The following is a 20,117-nucleotide window of genomic DNA, read 5'->3' as shown; positions in this document are numbered from 1 at the left end:
ACGCATCCCAGGGCCTCAGTTTTCTCCTCTGAAGAATGGAGGGAGCTTGGTTATTGGGCCTTCAAGGCATGTGGAAAGAGCACTGGACTTGGAGGCAGGAAGACCTAAGCCTGAGTCCTGGCTCGGCCACTTCTGGTGCCTTGACTGTGGGCAAGCCACACTACCTCTCTGGTCCTCCTCTGGCCTGCCTCACAGGGTGCAGAGGCACAGGACCCTCACTAGGAAGAGAGGTGTCCCTTCTCTGGACTCTGGGAGGGCAGCCGTGCCTGTCATCTCAAGGGTATGATGGGCAAAGGTGCCTCCTTCTCCCTTCCCAGCCCCAATTCAGGGTGGAGGGAGAGGTGGAGAAAACAAGGTGGCCTGACACCTCCAGGGGCAGAGCTTCTGCCAGCCATGTGTGGAGGCCAAGTGGCACCTGCCTGCAGAGCAGCGGCTGCCCCATGCCACAGGCCTGCGGGGAGGCAGAGGACTGGACGAGACGGTTGTGGGGAGGCCCTTGAAGTCTCAGGACGTGAGCTCTCAGATGAACCTAGGGGTAGCTCCTTTGTGGGGCACTAGTGGGGAAAGCCCTTTTCCACGGAAGTGATTTTTCTACATGACTGTGGTTGATGATTTAAGTGTCATCACTGAAGGTTTATTTTACTCTTTCAAAGGGGAGTCTTTCTAAAGCACATCATATGCTCCTCTGCCTTCTAATTTAGAGTACACAGAGAAGAATTTAACATAAAGTCTGTCAATCATCCTTCTTGGCCTTGCATAAGACCCCAGAGCTTGGCTTTTTTTTCCCTTTAAGTTTTCTCCTTTGCTGTCAGCCATCACTTAGTAGTTAGTGCTGACTCTTCCTTGTCTTCTAAAAGGCATTGCTGTCCCTTCTCCTTCTCACATGCTATGGGCTGGGGACTCCCGGAAACCTTGTTTGCTAGAATCATGCTTTAAATAAGACGCAACAGGTGCCAAGCAGGAGCCAGCCAGACACTGTGTCAGCACGTGCTGGTGCCTGTCATGGCCATTTCACTGCTCTGAGATTCCTTTCCTCTGAATTCCCTGTTTGTGGCTCAGCAGAGATTACTAATACTCTGATCTCCTGAGAGGTGGGCCATTACACCCTTGATTGAGTGAAAACCAAAAAAAGGTGTTGCAGGCCTCAATTTTCTTATGTGTAGACTGGGAATAATTATCATCCCAGCACTGCCCAGCCTAGTGCTCAGCATGTTCTGAGGCTGAGCTTCAATAAGATGCCAACTGGGACACCTAGTGTGTGGGGGGAGGCAGCGGAGCAGGAGCCTCTCATGTGACTGACAATGTAGAGGGGATGACATACAATGAGATGAGGTTCCTCTGCCCTCCCCCTGGCATGGACACAACAGAAAAAATGAACTGCTCTGGACAAGACTGTGGGGACAAGACTTTTCGGGACACCCCGCCACGGCCATCTCAAGTCTCCACTTCGGTTCTCTCCGCGGCTGAAATGGAAAAAAAAAAAAAAATATGGGAAGAAAAAAAAAGCTCTTCCGTCTCCCCTCCCTGCCTACCCTAAAGGTGGAATGTTTTTGGCTTAAGCCATGTTTGGGCCTGGGGGCAAGGGGGAGGAGAGAAAGGGACCTGGCAGGTGGGATTTCAGACGTTTTGGCTTCATCAGCACAGAGGGAGCAGGGAGACCCACGCCTGCGTCTGCGTGCTCCAAGGATACCCGCAGGCCCCGTTCTGAGGTGGGTTCGACATACTCGAATGTTTACCCGGCTTCAGGGAAGCCAAGCGTCTGGGATTGATTCACATTCATTTCAGGCTCAAGGTTAAAGACTCACAACCTCTTTTAATTTCACTCTCTCTTGCTGAACTCTGTGTCCAGGGTTCTCTAGCCCTCTAGGGAAACAAACACATGGAATATTCAGACAGCGGAGAGGTCTAGGGTCCCCCCCAGAAGCAGGCCATTTTCTTGCCAACCCAAGGTTGCACTAAATTAGTTACCAAAATGCTAATGAGAAGTCCAGCTTTCTTCCCTTTTCATTGTCTTCATTTCTCCCCCTGACAACACAAACTCCTGGCCCTAGGTGTTATCAGGACCAGGAATCTGAAGGGCCAGTGGGAGCACGAGGTGCCCTCCCTGTTAGCAAGGTACAGGGTGCAGAGTGGGGCTGGGGCCTGGCTTCTGGGTCCTGCTCCTTGCGCTTGGCTTGCTTGGCTGGAAGGAGCAGGACTCTCACTGATGAGCATGGAGCCTGTAACAGACTTGCCAAGTACAAAGATGATTTGAGCTGAGTTAGAAATTTGAGATGATAAGAAAGAGAGGCTGTGAGCTCGGCCTTGGATGGAAGAACAGCATGCTAATATTGTCCCTGATCACCTTCTCCCCGTCCCTGCTGGGCGGGTGGAATCCAAGCACAGACGGCTTCCCCAGCCTTCTGGACCCAGGAGGGTTGGCTCCTTTTCACTGTGTGAGGCCGGGGACATGGGCACTGGTTCCGAAATGGAAATTCAGCTCTAGGGGTTCCAGGTCTGTGGGCCTGCCTGGGAAGAGGTGTGGGGTGGTAGGAAGAACGCAGGACTCCGGAGTCCCGCCTCTTGCCACTCCCCTGCCGTGGGACCTTGGCCCGTCAGTGTCTTCCCTGTGCAATGGATGTGGTGGCAGGTTCTCCCCTTGCTTTGCAGTTGTGAAGCAGCTGTGAAGTAAAGGGTGGGCAAGTGCTTTGGGAAGACTCAATGGGATTCAAGTATGAGGCACTTGGGGTGCACCATTGAGTTTCTGGGGGGAAAACCCTCATTTTTAAGTCAGAAGAGCAAAGGAAGAGAGCGCGCTAGGATTACCTCCCCCACAGCCTCATCCCATGTGCCTCGTGAGGAGACTGTCCTGCTCACATCGGCTGTCTGCCGGGGCCCTCCCTCTCACAGCGGTGCTGGGGGGCGGGGTCTGTCCTGTGTTCAGGGGCTTTCTTCACCCCAAGTCATGACTCATGCATCAGGCCCTGTCTCTGGTCTCTGTGGTCAACTCTTAATAACCCAGGGGAGAGAGGTCTAACTCCTGCCAGGGCACACAAACCCAGGGACTTTGTCCCCGGCAGGTGAGTGGCCACCTTCCTCCGCTGGAGAATCCCCACTGGAGGAGGTGGGGGAGGGGCCGCTGCTTCATCCCATCCAGTCAGGGCCCTTCTCTCACTTCCTGGCCTCCCGCTTCAAACCTCCCTGTGGAAGAAAGCACTGTGGCTTCTGAAGGGACCTTGCCTGGTGTCTGAGGGCCCTCTGCGTTCTTAGAAACCAGAGGAGGTGACACTGTTCTCAGAACTATCCAAGTAAAGGATGGGGCTGTTTCTGCGGAGCGTGCACTGTGACTGTGCTGTCTATCGTGTGTGTTGATCCTGTTTGGAACCAGAGCCCTTGGGCAGGAGGACGGTCAGGCTCTTTTCAAGATCACATGCCCAAGGCTCGAGAAAGGACCCAGAACCACAGAGGTAGAAGTGCAAGGTTCTTAAGGAAGCGGGGTACCCAAGGGAGGGGCAAGGTTGGCTGGGGGAGGGGGTCGTGAGACCTTGGGGCTCTGAGAGAGTGAAGGGTCAGGGCAGGAACTGTCAGGTCGGCTTGGCCAAGCCTCTGCCTGGGCTCCTTTCCAGAGGCTGTGCCCAAGCTGGGGTCACCACGGGCTAACAGGGATCGCCCTGGCCCGGAAGGAGACTGGTTGCGGGTAGGAAGTGAAGGGTGGGCACAAAAGGGCATTTCTCTGAGGGAGAAGTGTTGTCAGGGACTGGCCGTATTGAACAGTTTTACTAATATAAATGATGCAAAAGAAAAGGTGAGAATGAAGTGGCTGGGGTTTGAGAGGACAGCTCTCTCTTCGAGGCTGTGAGAGCTAAGACAAGGCGCCAAGCCAAGGTGAGATTTTCATAGGCTGCCTGGGTGCCCAGGAATGTCAGGTATGCTCTGTCATGGCCAGTGCAAAGTGCCACCCTTCAAGAAAGAGGCTGAACCAGGATGAACAGAGAACCAAGCTTGCACCCAGGAGCCAGCCTCCTGGCAGTCAGACCCCACAGAGGGATGCAGGAGTCACCAGGCGAGGTGGCAGGAACTGAAAGAAATGGGTTCTTCCCCAGGTAGCTCTCCATGCTGGGACAGGTGTCACCGTACCTGAGACAGGTGGTGGTGCTGAGCAAGGCCTGGGCGGAGCCGATGTGGGAACAGGAGGGAGAGGAAAGGTAGCTGGCGAGGCCGACCACTAAGGCAGGGCTCCCTGGTCTGAAGGGGAGGAGGATGGGAACAGTGTCGCCTGCCCTGAGAAGGCCTGGCAGTGACTTCCTAGTGACAGTCCCTCATAGAAACGTGACTCAGACACCGTTTGCTCCGATACATCTCCATTTCGTCTGGGCGCACCTGGCCTGCCTGGCCGGTGTTGCTGTGCTGATGAATGACCCCTGAAGGGCTCCTTTTTCTGCATCTCTCCTGGTGTCTTGTGTAGCGGGCAGGACTGCGTTTGTAGGAAGATCACGGGCACAAGCATGTCCCCCCCCCACAGGCTCTTTGGGCCTGCATCTCCTGCCAGAGTGCAAGGGGGGAGGGAATAGGTCCCACCCAGCACACGGGTCCCTTCCTGCCCCGTGGCGGGGGCTGTGTCATGGGTGTTCTGTTTTCGGATGGGGGAGAGGCCCTTTATACAGTGTCAAGAGATGAGGCCTGGAGTCTGTTTCTCATCAAAGAAGTCAAAGGCTGGCTAAGATCACAAACACACTGTGACAAGACCAGAACTAGGGGCTCCCTTGGGTTCTGTGAGGGGCTGACTGGAGACAGTGCGAGGGTAGCACAGACTTATTCCCTCAGGGGCCTGAAGCCACGGAGAGGCCCAGGACAGACCTAGACAAGCCCAGCCACGAGAGCCAGGTGGGAAGTGGTGGCGTGAGATGAGCGTGGCAGGAGGGAGATGGAGGAGGCCAGAGTCCCAGGCTGTCCCTCACGCACAGGAGGGCAGGATGCTGAAGGTTAGACCAGATCTCTCAGGGCCTGCCGGCACCCAGCCAAGACATGTGGCTCAACCCGCCATCTTCTAACTGAGGTCAAGCTGCGTGGGCCAGGGCCCTTGTCCCTTCCAGGAAGGGTTAGAACTTCCGTGTGTTCCAACCTCTGCTGCAGGAACATGTGTTTGTAGGGCAGCTGATGTCGCCAGATGTGCAAGAGGAGGAATGACGGGAAGAAAGCAGAGATTCTGAACTGCTGGGCTGAGGCCTCCAGGCTGTCATCTGCTAGGTGACCTGGGGCCCCTGATTGACTATGACCTCTGACCTGCTTTGACCTCTTGCCTCAACCATCCCCCTTGACCATGACCCTCACTGAGGGGGCCTCCCTGAGCAGCTGGAAAGCCCTGGATGATGTGGCCCCTCTCTTGGTTGGACCCCACTGTGACTGACAGTGACCCACCCAAAGGGTTCTACCCCTTGGCCCATGGCAACCTTCCATCTGACTCTGACTACAAGACTGTGGCCTCCTGTTCAACTCTGACCCTTGCCCCCGTGGGCCAGACTTTTCCTGACTCAAGTATGACCACAGGCCCACAGGACACTCCATGTCCCCTCGATGACCACTCAGTCCCTTTGGCCACCAGGACCCTGTGGTGCATTGGGGCCACTTAGTCACTGAAGCCCTCTTGACTGATGGTGATTCTTTGATTAACCTGGACTTTCCAGCCACTTGTGATCATTACAACCCCTTCTACCCCAGCTGCCTGGTTGTAACCCCTGGCCCTGACCCCAGCTGCCCCTGGCCTGCTGAGTGACTGCCACCCTGGGACTGGCTGTGATCTGACCAAGTGGGACACTCTTCAGTAGCTGTGACCCTTCAGCCCCCTGGGCCTAACGGTGACCGGCTGCCCCCCGTGTCCTCTGGTACCCCAGCCCCTGCCCGCCTGCCCGCCTTCCCGCCCGGGAGCTGGCGTCGGTGGTGCCAGACGGAGGCGATAAGGAGTCACACTCACGCCCAGCTGCAGCAGGAGGAAGGCTGGTCGGAGAGGAAAGAGCATTGGACAACGACACGCGACTAGGGCTAGAGAGATTGGCTACGTCCTGGCTCTGGCTGGTGACGGAGGACTGTCTCCGCAGGGCGCCCTGAAAGGAGGCCCCGCTCTTGAAAGTATTGACTACTTCAATCTGCAACGGAGGAGAGAATGAGACAAGTTGCAAGAAGAACGAACACAACAGCTACACGACTGACAGGCGCAACGTCACGAGAACAGCTGCAGACACGGCAACAACGACAACATCACTTAAATCAAAACAAAAAATACCAGACACACTCCAAGGCTCTGAAAGATGTCTGCTCAGCTCTGGGCCCATCTGTAGGCCCCAGGGTCCCAGGGAGGACACATAGGCCCAGGCCTTTTCCTGCACTGGTGGCTCAGGGGCCAGTGGGCTGGGCAGAGGCTAGTGGGGAGGGCAGTGATGGAACATGGTGTTTGGAGGGATGGGAGCGGGTGTTCAGCCTCCCTCGATCCAGGCATGGAGCCACAGTGCTGTGGTGGGGGCTCTCAGGTGGACAGACCTCAGCCCAAATTCCGGCTTTGTTGCTTACTGGCTAGGTGACCTTGGGCAAGTCGCCTCTCTAAGTGAGTTTCCTGTCCTTGAGAGGAGGCAATCCCACCTACCTGGTACAGTCACCTGTAAGTGGCAAAGCACCTGGCCATGTTAGCGCTCAGCAGGAGACTGGCAAGATAGGTGCTCGTGCCCACTCAAAAAACTATAGTCCTTTCTTCCTCCCATAATTTGGAGACCCCTGTGTGGCTTTGCCACCAGGGCAGTGACAGCACCAGGGCCATATGCCTTGACAGCTGCCTGGCCCCTCCCAGGGGGGGCCTGGTGGAGAGGGCTGGCTGCCAGAGTCCTGGTCACAGCAGCAGGGCCCAGGCCTGTGGCAGGCAGCTCCAGGTCTGAAACTTGCTCCTGGTCCCTGCTCCCGCTGTGCCAGCTCTGCAGAAGGGTCATCTGTTGGACCTCAGTGACCTCTAAGCCTGGGGGGGCTCATAACTACTTCCCAGGGGCTGTGAGGGTCAGATGACGTGAGGTTTGGGAGGGGGCCTGAGGGTGGGGAGCCGCCAGGGGAGCCATTTGCTACTCCAGATGGAGATGAAGAGCTGGTGCACGTTTTCCAAGGCGACACCTCCCAGAGTGTGGTGAGGCATGGGGATGAGCTCCCAGCTCCTGCTGCCCAGGGGTCTGGGCAAGAGACCCACTCTGTCTTGATTTCATAGTCCCTTCTGCCTCACCTTGAAGGCCTATAGAGGGTATGTCATGTGCCACATGCGGCCAGCGCTCTCTGCTCTGGGGAAGAAACCTACTTCTGGCCGGCACACACCAGCATGTGTGCTCCCATGTGAGTACTGGTGTGCACGTGTATCTGTGCATGAGGGGATAACCGGCCTCCATGGAGGCAGAGGCTGTGTGTGTGTGTGTGTGTGTGTGTGTGTGTGTGTGTGTGTGTGTGTGTGTGTGTGTGTGTGTGTGTGTGTGTGTGTGTGTGTGTGCGCGCGCGCGCGCGCCTGACTGCGGGGCCCAGGAGAACCTGGGGCGATCCTGGCCTGCAGCTTCTGTCCAGCCTTGCACCGCCCCTCCCGGGGGCCGCCCCGATCCCTGAGCCACAGTCTCCTCCTCCCCTCAGCCCCTGGAGCCACCCCTCCCCACCTCTCAGGGGAACTCCCCCCAGGACCCATGGTGGGTGTGACCCCACTGCGACCCCTGAGATGGACCATTCCTGAGGAGGCCACCTGTTTCTTTAGTGGCCATGAGAGCGTCTCTGAGGAACATGGATGCACAAAGCTGGGTGAGGTGTGAGAGCCCGTCCAGGCCCAGCGAGGGCCTCCTCAAGGCCGCCTCTGTGGCCACCTCCCTCAGTGCCAGAGCAGGGCCCTGGGGGTGGCACAAGCACACTCGCCTCCAGCACTTGGCCTCCCCGGCCAGGCCTGGGCCCAGCCCCTGAGAGCCTCCCCTACCTGAGTTTGGATCCGATTCAGGCCTCGGAACCACAGAATCTGGCCCCGCCGCAGCTCTCTCTCGGCGTGATCTATCTCCTCCACGTCCTCGTTGAGCTCCTCCTCTGGAATCTCCTCCTTCTGTGTGAGCCTGCCAGCCTCCTTGAGGAATTTGAGCCTGCTGGTCGGGATGGTGGCAATGACCTGCAAGGGAACCAGCCCGTCAGGCAGGGAGAGGGGGCCGTCCTTCTGGGTGGTTTTCTCCCCTCCCTCCCTCCTGTCCTCTTACCCACTTACCTAGTCATGTGACCAATTCATGCCTTTACCCACCTCACTTGCTCCTCAACTCAGTCTTTTACAATTTCTATTAATTTGCTTTTTAATTGACTCATTCATCCAGAGTCCGGGGCCATAGTGGAAAATCTTGGTCTTTAGGAGTTGGGCAGATGTGCCTTGGAATTCCCTACACGGTCGTGGACCTGGAACCTTGGGCAAGTCATTTAACCTCTTTGAGCTTTGGTTTTCCTGTCTGTAAAGCTGGGGGCAGCTCCGGGAGCGGTGAGGATTGAGTGAGGTGGAATGTCTGACTTGTCCTGCAAGAGCCTGGCCTGTGGCTGGTCCTCAGGTCTCTTAGGCTCATTCCACCTGAGGACATTGGGCCCTGGGGCACCCAAGCCTGAGGAACAGGAGTGCAGGGCCTGGGTGCCCTGGGGGTGGCCAATCCTCAGCTGGGAAGGCGACATGGAAACCGGATATGCCTTCCTTCTTACTCCTGCCCCAGAGGGCTTGTCCATGGGGCTGAGGCCTGAGAGGCAGGCCCTGCAGGGAGGCTGAGGTGGCAGATGTCAGTGGCCCCTTACATCTCCCATAGGGACAGGCAGGTGCTGGCCTGAACACTCAGCCTTGGGGGCTCCGTGGGACCTTAAGGTCAGCACTGCCCACTGGCATCGACCTTAGTCCTTATGAGTCCCTTCCCCCCAGATACCAAGAGCTCCCCGTGGAATAAAGATGGCCCAGCTCTGAGGGTGCCCAGGGAATGGGGTTGCTAAGTCAAACCTAGTTTAAAAGATTTCCAAAGAAGCTCCAAAGTTTAAAGAAGATCCTCTTGGATGAAACTAAACTTCCTTTATTTCTAGTTAATTGTTGCCACTTTAGCTTCTTGATCTAGCTTGGAGACAGCACGAAGGCAAGAACAATGTCTCTGGCCCATTGGGGTCCCTGCTGCCTGGCTGTCCGAGCACCTGGGAAATAAAGCCCCTTTGGCCCAGGACTGGTTCTGGTCCTTCTCCCAAGCATGGTGTCCTGGGTCAGGAGTCTTTCAGCTGCAAGCTGTCAGAGCTGTCCATGGGTGTGTGTGTGTGTGAGAGAGAACTGGAACTTGGGCAAACAGGGAAGGGAACTGGTGGGAGAATGTTCTGGGGTCAAAGCTGGAAGAGCATCCAGCTAGAGGCCCCCAAAGCTGGGGAGGATCTCAGATGGCCACAGGCACAGTACTGAGTAACACTGCAATGTGGCAGAGTTTGTCCCTCTTACGTTGCCTCTCAGCCCTCTAAAGGACTCTGTGCAGTGCCAGCAGGTTACTGCACCAGCTGACGACTGACTAATGTCTCTCTCTAAGAAGGTGGCTTCAGGCTCTGAGCGTGGCATCTAGCTCGAGTTTAGTAACATTGTTCTCATTACATTAATTTTTTGTTAGCTTCTATTTATGACAAGTGATCCTGATTTTCCAGTCATGTTAATAGTATAACATCGCCTTTTCAAATAAGTTTAAGTTAAAAAAAAAGCTGATACAATTTAAAGATAATATTAAGTAAATAATGGGCATAGGGGTACACAGATATAAAGCAAAATATAGAGTGATGGTACCTAGAGGACCAGTGTTTGGGACCTGGGCCAAAACCCATTGTTCAGATGCCCAGAGATGGGGAGGGCCTTGCCCAGGGTCATTGGTGAGTCCATGGCAGAGCCTAGGACCCACTCCTGGGGCCCCCACCTTCCCAATCCAGGGCTCTTTCCCTTCCCCCGCTAAGAGACACCTCCTGCAACCTACCCGGAACTTACCTGGCCCCAAACGAGCTCTCCTAACCCAATGAATATGCACCACATCCACTGGTCCAGCTGCAGTGGAGAGCAGCTGAATGGCTTCCCTCCAAACTGCACGATCACTATCTGGAGGTCACAGGGGGCAGAGAAGACAGAGACAGGCCTTCAGAGTAGGCACAGATGGCTGCGCTCTCTCACTGCCCGCCCCAGGTCAGGTTGGGGTCCGGGGCCTGGCTACCTGGATGGCAAAGGTGCCCAGCACGATGGTGCAGAAAATCGGGTTCCGGAAGATGCCGTCAAACACATTGCGCTCGCCGTGGATCTTTCGGGCATTGATCTCATTGAAGAGCTGCATCATGACGAAGGTGTTGAAGATGATGGTGTAGTGCTCCGAGGGTGGCGAGTGCAGGGGCGCGTTCCTCCCGCTGTCGATCTGGAACATCTTCTCACCTGCCAAGGAGAGGGCGGGGGCTGGGCTGAGGGTGGTGGCGGGGGACACGCCCAGCCCTCCTGGGGTCCTCTTCTAAGCAGCCAGGTCAATCACCCGGATGTGTAGGCACATTCAGACAGTGGGGGGCAGGCGGGGCCTGCGCTGTTGGCTGGTTGGCCAACACAAGGGAAGGGTTGGCAGCACCCTTTCTCCTCTAGGGGAGAAAGCCCTTGGGGGAACTGTCTTCCACTTTTGCTGTGGGAATCTGGTAAAGGTGGCAAGCCAGGTGACAGTGCTTGTAAAAAGTGAGCGCAGATTGGCAAACTCATTCTGGATTGGGAGGCCATGGCTTTGAGCTCCCCTAAAAGTGTTACTGTTCGTAACTTAGCATGTCCCTTGCTGAGACCTCTGGAAGCTCCTGGGGCTGTTACAAGAGATGCCAATCCTATATGGAGCTCAAGCTGGCTCCAACCCACCCGTGTGGCCTCATTCTCTCACACCCGCGCTGTCGCAGGAGGTTGGGGTTCGGGGGTCTGGTGTGTGGACGCTACTGATGGGGAGGTGACATAGTCCTGTATCCTTCTGCTGAGCTGAGTGAAGCAGTGCCTGGAGGGCTTGGGGAGTTTTCTGGCTGTGAGATTCTAGCTGGACCCGGGACCACGCAGTGCAGGCCGTGCTCAGTGGGGACGCCGCAAGCTGACGCCACCCCTCTCCTCTCCCTGCCCCGCAGTGGCCTCGGGGCCTCTTCTAGCTTGGCATTTACACAACTTCCTCTAAGGCTCTTTGGGATAAATTTTACAGGAGTGAAATATGTCCTCAGGCCCCTCGGTTCCTGCGGTAACATCACATTACCTTCCAAGCTCACAGAAGATGACTGTCTTCTGAGGAACAGGCCCCAGGCCCCACCTCCATGGTACTCGGGGCCCAAGGACAAGTGAAGGTGCAGCTGCAGGAGGCTCATGTAAAGGGAGCTGCCCCAGACTGGGGACAGTGCACTGGCCTTGACTTGCTGTGTGACCGTGGGCCAGACCCTTCCCCTCTGTGGGCCTCTGTTTCCCCATTTGTGACGTGGGGCAGGCTTTGCCAGGATCCTCTCTGAAGCATCCGTGGAAACCAGGCCAGTCTCAGCCCCAGCCAGACCTGGTTTTCTGCTCAGGCTCCTCCTCAGACAGGCTGTGTGCCCCTGGGCAGGTCACCTCACCTCTCTGAGCCTCAGTGCCCTTGTGTGTGATATGGGGTGCAGACCAAGGCACTTGTCCGCCGAGTGGTTAGAAGACAGAAACAAGGGGGCCTAAGTGGAAGTGCTGTGAAAAGAGGTGGCGGTTATTCGGGCATGTGTGGCACTTCCCGAAGGAAGTCTCAGCGGGGATACCTTCCTTGATCGAGGATGAGGTGCTGGAATGGGCCAGACTGGGGGTGAGTCACGTTCCCCTCCCAGCCTCAGGCTCCCACGGGCTGTGACGAGGTGCACAGTGTGTACTTGGTGTCGGGAGCTGTCATCAGTGGAAAAAGCCCCTGGCGGCTGTGGGGTCAGCCAGACCTGGGACATGGCCTGGCTCTGCCCAAGACTGGCTGCATGACCTTGAGCAACTTCCTTGAGCTCCCTGGGCCTCAATTTCCCCACTAGCAAAACAGGAGACAGATGTGATTCCAGAAGGCTGGGTCTGGGCCACGGTGTACCCAGAGGGTGGTGACCCTGCCACAGAGGGCCGGGCAGGCGGGGGGGACTCACCAACAAAGAGCAGGGTGAAGATGAGGGTGAGCTGGTAGACGGCGTGGCCCAGGATGTTCTTCATCATGGTCCTCGAGATGAGGGGCTTGTTGCGGCCATAGGGCTTCCTCAGAAGCAGGGTCTCGGTGGGCGGCTCGGTGGCCAGCGCCAGGGAGGCGAACGTGTCCATGATCAGATTCACCCAGAGCATCTGCACAGCCTTCAGAGGGGAATCCTGGGGACAGCGGCCGTGGACAGGGCTGTCACGGCAGCGGCCCACCCGCTGCTGCTCTGAAGCTAGGCAGGGCTCCGCGTGGGAGCAGCAGGCCCCTGGGGTTCCCAAGCAGGCTGAGAACAGCACAGACCTGCCCACCCCAGCCCTGTCTTGCCCCTAGGAGAAAACTGAGTCCCCCAGGCCCAGTGGCCACCAACTCCCCACCTTCCGGTAAGGTTAGCCTCCTCTCGCCATCTCACCTCCTCCCCTCCAGCCCCCATGGCTGCGTCTCTCCTGGCTGAGGCTGGCCCCTGGCCCCTGGCCCCTGGCCCCCATCTCAGCAAGGCCCCACCCGTCTTGCACAGGCCCCACCCCTGCAACCTCCTGCCACCTCCATCTTTCTCTCCTGTCCCTCAATTTCTCCTCGCCTCCTATCACCCCACCTTATCTTAAAAAATTATTGTGTATATCGACAATTCCAAAAATAATGCATTTTCATGGTAGGAAATTTGGGCAAGTAAGGAATAGCAGAAGCTAAAACTCACCAAGGATCTCACCACTTAGAGGTTACCACTGTCCACTTTCTGCCAGGAATCCCTCCAGACCCTTCTCTTTGGCTGAGATGGGGATCATATTATTCTTAGTGTTCTGCACACAATCATACCATGCAGTCTACACTGCCCAAAGGAGTTGAATCCACTTGTACTCCTCCCTCCTCACACCCCTGCCTGCTCTGTCCACAGCAGCTAGATTTTGGCCCCTCCACACCTCCAAAATGCCTTTCTCCAAGGTCATCATTGACTTCTGTGTCACAAACTGATGGAGCCATTCCCCAGCCTCATCTCGCGGCCTCCCTGCCACACTTGGCCCCTGCCTGCCCCTGCACTCCCAGTCCCGCTCTCCCGGCTCTCCTCCCTCTCTGGGCTCCTCCCTCCTTCTGACTCTGTGTCCTGGTGGCCCTGCTCTTCCCCACACCTGTCTCCCCGGCTTTGGGGACCCAGCTGTCCCCCACGTAGCCTCTCTCTAGCCCAGACCTCTCTCTGTGGCTTTGCTGTCATCCACCTGGTGGCCTGTGGAGCATCTCCTCCAGGAAGCCCACAGAGCCGGTGGGTGAGCTCAGGGGCACCCTCTCCTCTCTCAGTGCAGCTCCCCAGCCCCCTGTGCCTGCAGCCCGTGCCCTCACTCACCTCCCACGTGCTCACCACAGCCCTCCTCCTGGCCGTCTCCTACCTCTGGAAGGACCAGCCTTGCTGCCCACACCTGAGGCTCCAGGCAGCCTCCCCACCCCTTGGCTTCTTCCTGCCCTTCGGCCTTCTCTGATTCCACGTGCCTCAGGGGCACATCCGCCTGTTTCCCCACCAGTGCCTGCACAGCCATGCCACCAACTCAACTGAAGACCTCAGGCAAACTGACAGTCATCTCAGAACCTCAGTTTCCCTATGGGCATCAAGACCTGGTCTCCAAGAAGAAGCCTTGTGTGAGTTGCTGCTGCCATGGGAGTGTCCCCCCAGCCGCCACTAGAGGGAGCCTCTCACCGCAGACCAGGAGGGCGGGCCCTGGGGCAGAAGGGAACTCAGCCACAGCCCAGGGCTGGCTCTCAGGGCTGGGGTGGAGGGAGCTGCCAGTACACCCCAGGCTCCGGATGCAAAGAAGGGAGCAGCGTTCCGGGGCCACACAGCTCCAGAGCACAGCTACACTCTGGGCCTCTGAGGGCTCCTGTGGGCAGGGGCTGGTTGGCCCAGGTGGCTGCTGGGAGGGGTCAGGTCTCGGGGGTTCCCCGAGGCTAAGAGAGCCCACCCTCTCCTCCCAGGCCAGGCTGGTCAGCCCCTGCAGCAGGCAGGCCGGCCGGGTACCAGGAGGCTGAGGGAGCAATGGCAGGTGCCTGGCCATTCCATCCTCTGAGCCTCAGTTTCTGCCTCTGTGAAATGGGGTCATCACAGTTCCCGCCTCACGGGGTTGGGGTGAAGAGGCAGTGAGTCTGCAGACTGCACGGGGCTGCTCGGGACCCAGACACGGTGATCTGAACAGGACCCTCCCTGACTCCCCATGTGACAGAACCGCTGGCCCCCTCCTGCTGCCCCCACCTAGCATCTCCTGGGCCCCAGGACCAAGGCACCCAGGCCCACTGCTCTGTGCCCTCAGCTGGCCGCCTGAGCCCCCTTGGGCCCTGCCCCTCCCCTGCCACCCTCCTGCCCTGCCTACCTTTTCTCACCTCCTGGAGTAAGGGCCAGGCCTGTGCCTGGGCCAGGCAGATGGGCACGTGAATCTGACATCTCCCATTTGTTGGGTGACCTTGGGCAAGTCACACCACCTCTCTGAACCTCACTTCCTCGACGCCACCGGGGCTAGTGCCTGCACCTGAGGTCTGTGATGTGGCTCCCACCCCCCAGCAGGCACTCTGTCCACGGGTGCCCCATCCTGGGTGTTCTGACACAGACAACCTGGGGTGCCCCAAGACCCCAGGTCCCCATGGGGTCTCCACCCTCCTCCAGGCTTTGTTATGCCCCTCTGAGGACCCACCTGCGTGATGCAGGCTCCTGTGAAGGCCACAATCACGGCTACCACATTGACGGTCAGCTGGAACTGCAAGAACTTAGAGATGCTGTCATAGACGTTGCGGCCCCACATCACTGCCTTGACAATGCTGCTGAAGTTGTCATCCGTCAGGATGATGTCTGAGGCCTCCTTGGCCACGTCAGTGCCTGCGATGCCCTGTGGGGACAGGGACAGGAGCCTGGGTGGAGCAGCCAGGGGATGTGAGTGACTCGAGCACCATCGTCCTCACCCCGTCCACATCCTCAGTCTTGCACAACTCCCTGTACATACATCCAGTGGGCCCGGCACAGCCAGGCCACACAAGGAGTCCCCTCCCTTCACCCTCCACAGACCCAGCCCCCTGAGCCAACCCTCTGCCTTCAGGAAGACTCGTCCCGGCCCCTTCTCCTCCCCAGCCTGCAAGTTGCCCCCTTCCCAAAGCTCTCCCGAGCAAGGAGCCTCCCTGCAGCCTTCCAGGAAGACCCGGGGGCCAGGCTGAGCCTCGAGAGTGCTGGACACACGCAAGGCAGGTGGCAGGCGGGCCGAGTGTGAACCGGGGGCGGCACAACCAGTTCAAGCCCCCTGGGCCCCTGCCTATGAGCTCCTCCCAGACACTACCCCCAGGGCCCCTGTGAGCCGCTCCTACCATGGCAAAGCCCACGTCAGCCTTCTTGAGTGCAGGCCCATCGTTGGTCCCATCCCCCGTCACAGCCACCACCTGCCGCTGCTCAGTGTGTGTGCTGTCGATGATGCCTGTGGGGACGGGAAGTGTGCTCAGGGCCCTGGGCCACCATGGTGCGGGGCAGCCTGGGCCAGTGGTGACCCCCAGGAGGGCCATGCGCTGGGCACTGCCTCGTCTCTGGGCCCTGTCTGGCCACCACCTCCTGGCGAGGCTCTTCCCAGCTCTGGGTTGGGAACAACTGCCAGCACTGCAGGGTGTGCTGGGCACCTTATTAGCCCCGGGCTGGCCTGAGCCCCTCTGGGGCCTGGGCTCTGCTCCCCTCCCTCGTTGCTCTCTGCAGCCCTTGGCCTCACCGATGGCCACCCAACCAGAAAGACTGTCCCCTCTGCCTGTACTCAGCGGCCCTTCTGCTGCTCCGGGGCTCCCAGGGCTACAGCAGGGTCCCAACATCTGCCCCGCCAGCACCTTCTCCCTGGGGAGGCCAGTCCTGCTTGAGGAAGCCTTGGCTGTGCCATTTGCCAGCGCCCCTGCCCCACCGTTCTCGCCTCAACCTCTTCCCAGACATTCACTTTCAATAAAATATTCAGTGCGTAACAGCAAGACTGGATGACGTGCAGCCCAGGCATGGATCTGGGGCCCATGGAGAAGAGTGGGTAAAGGATGTCATCCCTGGGGGCCTGTGCAGTTTGTGGGACTTGCCACTCATTGGCGTCCAGACAGAGATGTCCACGGGCAGGACAGGAATTTGGGTGTCGACTTTGACATGTCCCTCTCATGCTGCACGTCGAATGTATCACCCAGGCCGGCCAACTCTGGCTCCAAAATTCCACTGAAACCCTCCTCTTCTCTCTGTCCCCATCCCCTTCTGCCACCAGCATCTCACATCTCTTCTCATGAACTCTGGGCGCCCCCTCCAGCCTGCTCCCTCCAGCAAGCCCAGGATCTGTCTGCAACCCCCGAGTCTGACCTGCCCCACCCAGCCAACAAGAAGTCATTCTCCCACGTCCCCTCAGCCTCAGGAAAACATCCACGTTCTTAGTTCTACTTACTCGGTCCGCTGTGACCAAACCTCTCCCCCTCTCTGATCTCTACTCTGCTTCCAGCCCTTGGTGCACTTGCAATCTGTGCTCGCGGTCCCACAGAGCTGACCCTGCGGCCCGGTCCCTACACAGGGTGTTCTCTTGGCCGGATGTACACCTGTCACCTGCCTGTCCTGCACTTTCAGCTCAGAAGCCACTTTCCTCAGGAAGCCTTTCTGACCCCGAGGGCCTAACAGGGTGTGTGTGTACCTTCCCATCTGCGCAGCCAGCAGCAGCCTGTTCCCTGGCTTGGGGCCCTGCACCTGCAGCTCCACCCTCTTACAGGCCCAGCCCCAGTGCCCTGTGCTCCGGGGTCATCCTGGCTGCTCCTGCCCTGCTGGCGGCAAACCCAGACTTGGCCTCTGCAGGCTCATCCACTTGGCCTTTGGTCCCCTGACTGCCTGCGTGCTCCTCCAAGGCAGGGAGAGGTCGGCTTTCTTCCCTGTGGCTCCCAGGCTGCAATGGCCTCTGCAGGGCCAGCTCACTGCCCCTACTAGAGCACAGAGCTGGGAAGAGACCTCCCCCAGGCCCCTTTGCCCTCTGCCAGCCTGGCCTGGCTCTGCCGTGCACAGTCACCAAGGGCCTTCCTGTGGCTGCCTCCTGTGGTCACATCTCTGTCCTGTCCTTGCGGCCTTTCAGCAGCCATTGCCACTGTGGACCACACCTTCCTCCTCTGCAGGCCTCCTTCCTTATCTTCCTGATACCACGCTTGCCTGTGTCCTCCTACCCCTCTGGCCATCTCCCCCTTTGTCCCCTGGGTTCTCAGCCTCTGCCATCACGCAGGCAGGCGGTGGGCAGCAGCAGCCCTTGGCTTCAGCGGTTCCTCTCTCCCACCCCAGACACCATCCAGCTCTCTTTCTCCTGCCTTCGTGTCCAGCTGTCTTCCCGACAGCTCCACTTGGACGTCATAGGGCCCCAAATGCGTCCGTTTCCCCTCAACTATGTCTCTTCTGTGACTCCTAACCCCAGCAGCCCTCTCAAAAACTGAGGCACATGCTGGCACTAGGCAGGGTCCCGGACAGGCTGGAGGAATCCCAGCCCCTCCTCTTCCAGCCCCGCCATAGCACCCCGACACCACCCAGACACCTGTCAGACTGCTGTGGTGCCAGCTGCACTGGCACTGTCAGCACTCGGGGAGGAGGCACCTCTCAGGCAGGACAGTCCTGCTGGTCCCTCTGCTGCCAGGCCACTCTCCATACCATGGGGTGGGAGGGGTCAAAACCCACGATGCTCCTCCCCAGCCCCAGGCCCTCCCACACTCCCAAGCCTGGGGTCACGGAGCAGGTCACAGCCAGGTGCTTTTGGCAGGTGTTGGTGGCCCTGCAGGATCAGCCACTACCCCACTTTCTCCAGTCCCCTCCGGCTTCCCTCTCCCGCCTTGAGGTCCTGGCCTGGACAGCTGAGCTTCCTTCCACTCCTTGGAGGCCCCTGGGGATCTTTTGTCTCTGGGCCTTCTCAGAGCAGTTCCCTGCCCCCAACACAGACCCTTATAAGCCCTAGAGCCCTTCCCAGCTTTGATGGCCCTTCCATGGTGACCTGACACCTCCCTAGCCTGCGCTGACACCAGCAGTGCACCCCAGAACACCCTTCTCTGCCAGCAGTGCAGCCTGCGGCTCTGTGCGGTGACGCCGCCGTTCGCCGTCCGCTGCGTGGGACCTGGCCTGTGAGTTCCAGCAGTTCAGGACCGTCTCTGCTCGGAGCAGGGCCTGGCACCCAGTAGATCCCCAATAAATGGCTACGGAGAGAATGAGTGAGTGAAAGAGCATGGGGTGGGCTGGGGGCCCTCTGCCCCAACGTCTGGGTTCTGGGGTTCTGTGCTTTTGTCCCCAGGCCAGATCTGCCTCCATTAGTATCCCAGGTAGCACCTTTGAGAAAGGAACCCAAGATGCCCAGCCATTGTACCAAGGGAGAAATTGAGTCCCCCAGTGGAGGGACTTGCCTAAGGCCACAGAGCGGGTCAGTGGTGGAGCCGGGACCGTATGACTCTAAAAGTGCCCAGCACTGCCACCTCAGCTCTGCGCAGCTCTCTGGAGGTGGATCGGGAGGGAGAAGGATTTGGCTTCCGGCCTCATCTCTCAGGTTGCTGTTCCCAGGACAGCCCTTCCTCGGGGTCCTGGTCACAGATGTTGGTTGGGGTCTCGGAGACCAGGCAGACCCAGGTCTCAAACTCATAAGCTCTGGGGCCAGACTGAGAACGAGAGAAGTGGTCTGAGTTTCAGACAGTGAGGGTGGTGAAGACTGTCAAGGTGAGAGGGCAGGGTCTGTATAAAGTCATTCAAAGTCAATGTTAAAAAGGCCCTGCACCAGCCAGATAAAGCGCCTCTGGGCCCCATTTAGCCCTCGAGCCGTGAGGCTGGGACCCCACACAGGCCGGGACGCATCGCTTCCTAGAGAAGCTGGAGGCCCAGTGGGAAGACTCATAGTCCCTATTTCCTTCTGGCCCTTAGAAGGCCTCCTGGGGCTGAAAAGGGGGTGACAGAGGCCATCCCCTGGTGTAGAGAATGCCAGGCAAGAGCCCCATCCCTCCTGGGAAGAAGCTGTAAGTGCCAGGAGAGAGGAGGGCCTGGCGTCCGGCCTGGTGCCGGGCCTCAGAATCTCCTGTGCCCGCCCAAGTCTTACCTTTGACCAGGGTGTGCTTGTCCGTGGGGGAGGAGCGAGCCAGCACCCGCAGCTTTGGCCAGATCTTGTCGATTCGCTCCTGCTCGATCTGGAGAGGCATGGGGGGGGTGGTCGGTGGAGTCTGGGAGAGAAACTGAGGCCCAGAGAAGGGAGGGGACTCGGCCACAGTCACTGGGCTCTCAGTGCCACACTGGCTGGCTTCTGTACCATCATGCAGCACCCATGCCTCCCAGTCCCCCACCCAAGCTCTTCCCTCTGTGGACCCTTCAAGCTGGGACATATACCTCCCCCTTCTCGTTGCGGATCCTCCGGTTGAATTCCTTGCCCTCCAGGCACAGGAAGTCCTCCCCAGGATGGATGATGCCACACTTGATGGCGATGGCCCGGGCCGTGTTGATATTGTCACCAGTGACCATGCGGACCGTGATGCCTGCCCGCTGGCACTTGCGGATGGCTTCTGGGACCTAGGCAGGAGGGCAGGAGCCATGGGGGAGGGCATACCTCGGGCAGACCCTCCCTGCCTTCATGGATTCCAGAGTGAGCCTGTCTCACAGGCAGCTCCACAGAAAGGGAACTAGATGACCACAAGATACTGACCGCATGTATAGTACATGGGCCACTTCCTCCCTTCTTGTGCCCATGGCAGACATTGTTAATCGACTACAGCATCCTCTGATTAAACCCTGATGTAGTTAGCGCAGAGTCCCAGGCAACCACCACCTGTCAACCATGATAGTCCATTCCAAGATGAAACCACTGGCTGTCCTGACCTGGGTGAAGACTTCAGAATGACTTCAATAAACACCCCCTCAGATCTGGCCTGGGAAGAGTGCAGAACACTCCACTCCTGTGTATGAAACTTGTTCCT

The 20,117-nt window shown here is 58.3% G+C and overlaps 1 protein-coding gene across 8 annotated transcripts in view; it reads right to left on the bottom strand.

Moving 5' to 3' along the window:
• ATP2B2 (ATPase plasma membrane Ca2+ transporting 2) overlaps positions 1-20,117 on the bottom strand; it is a 209,170-nt gene that overhangs the window by 4,101 nt on the left and 184,952 nt on the right. For 5 of the 8 annotated variants that reach the window (XM_045551474.1, XM_045551473.1, XM_045551469.1 and 2 more), the window contains 8 exons: positions 19,534-19,713; positions 19,250-19,337; positions 15,516-15,622; positions 14,855-15,046; positions 12,142-12,355; positions 10,218-10,429; positions 9,998-10,105; positions 7,958-8,140 (listed from right to left, as the gene is read on the bottom strand). In XM_045551474.1, the coding sequence (XP_045407430.1) occupies positions 7,958-8,140; positions 9,998-10,105; positions 10,218-10,429; positions 12,142-12,355; positions 14,855-15,046; positions 15,516-15,622; positions 19,250-19,337; positions 19,534-19,713 (1,284 nt within the window). Of the gene's footprint in view, positions 1-1,808; positions 1,864-5,946; positions 6,123-7,957; positions 8,141-9,997; positions 10,106-10,217; positions 10,430-12,141; positions 12,356-14,854; positions 15,047-15,515; positions 15,623-19,249; positions 19,338-19,533; positions 19,714-20,117 lie in introns of all 8 variants that reach the window. The other 3 variants (XM_045551467.1, XM_045551470.1, XM_045551475.1) reach the window with 3 other exon arrangements.

The sequence above is a fragment of the Lemur catta genome, chromosome 5, assembly GCF_020740605.2.
Source record: "Lemur catta isolate mLemCat1 chromosome 5, mLemCat1.pri, whole genome shotgun sequence".
Taxonomy (NCBI): Eukaryota; Metazoa; Chordata; class Mammalia; order Primates; family Lemuridae; genus Lemur; species Lemur catta.
This window is presented reverse-complemented; position numbering and strand designations above follow the sequence as displayed.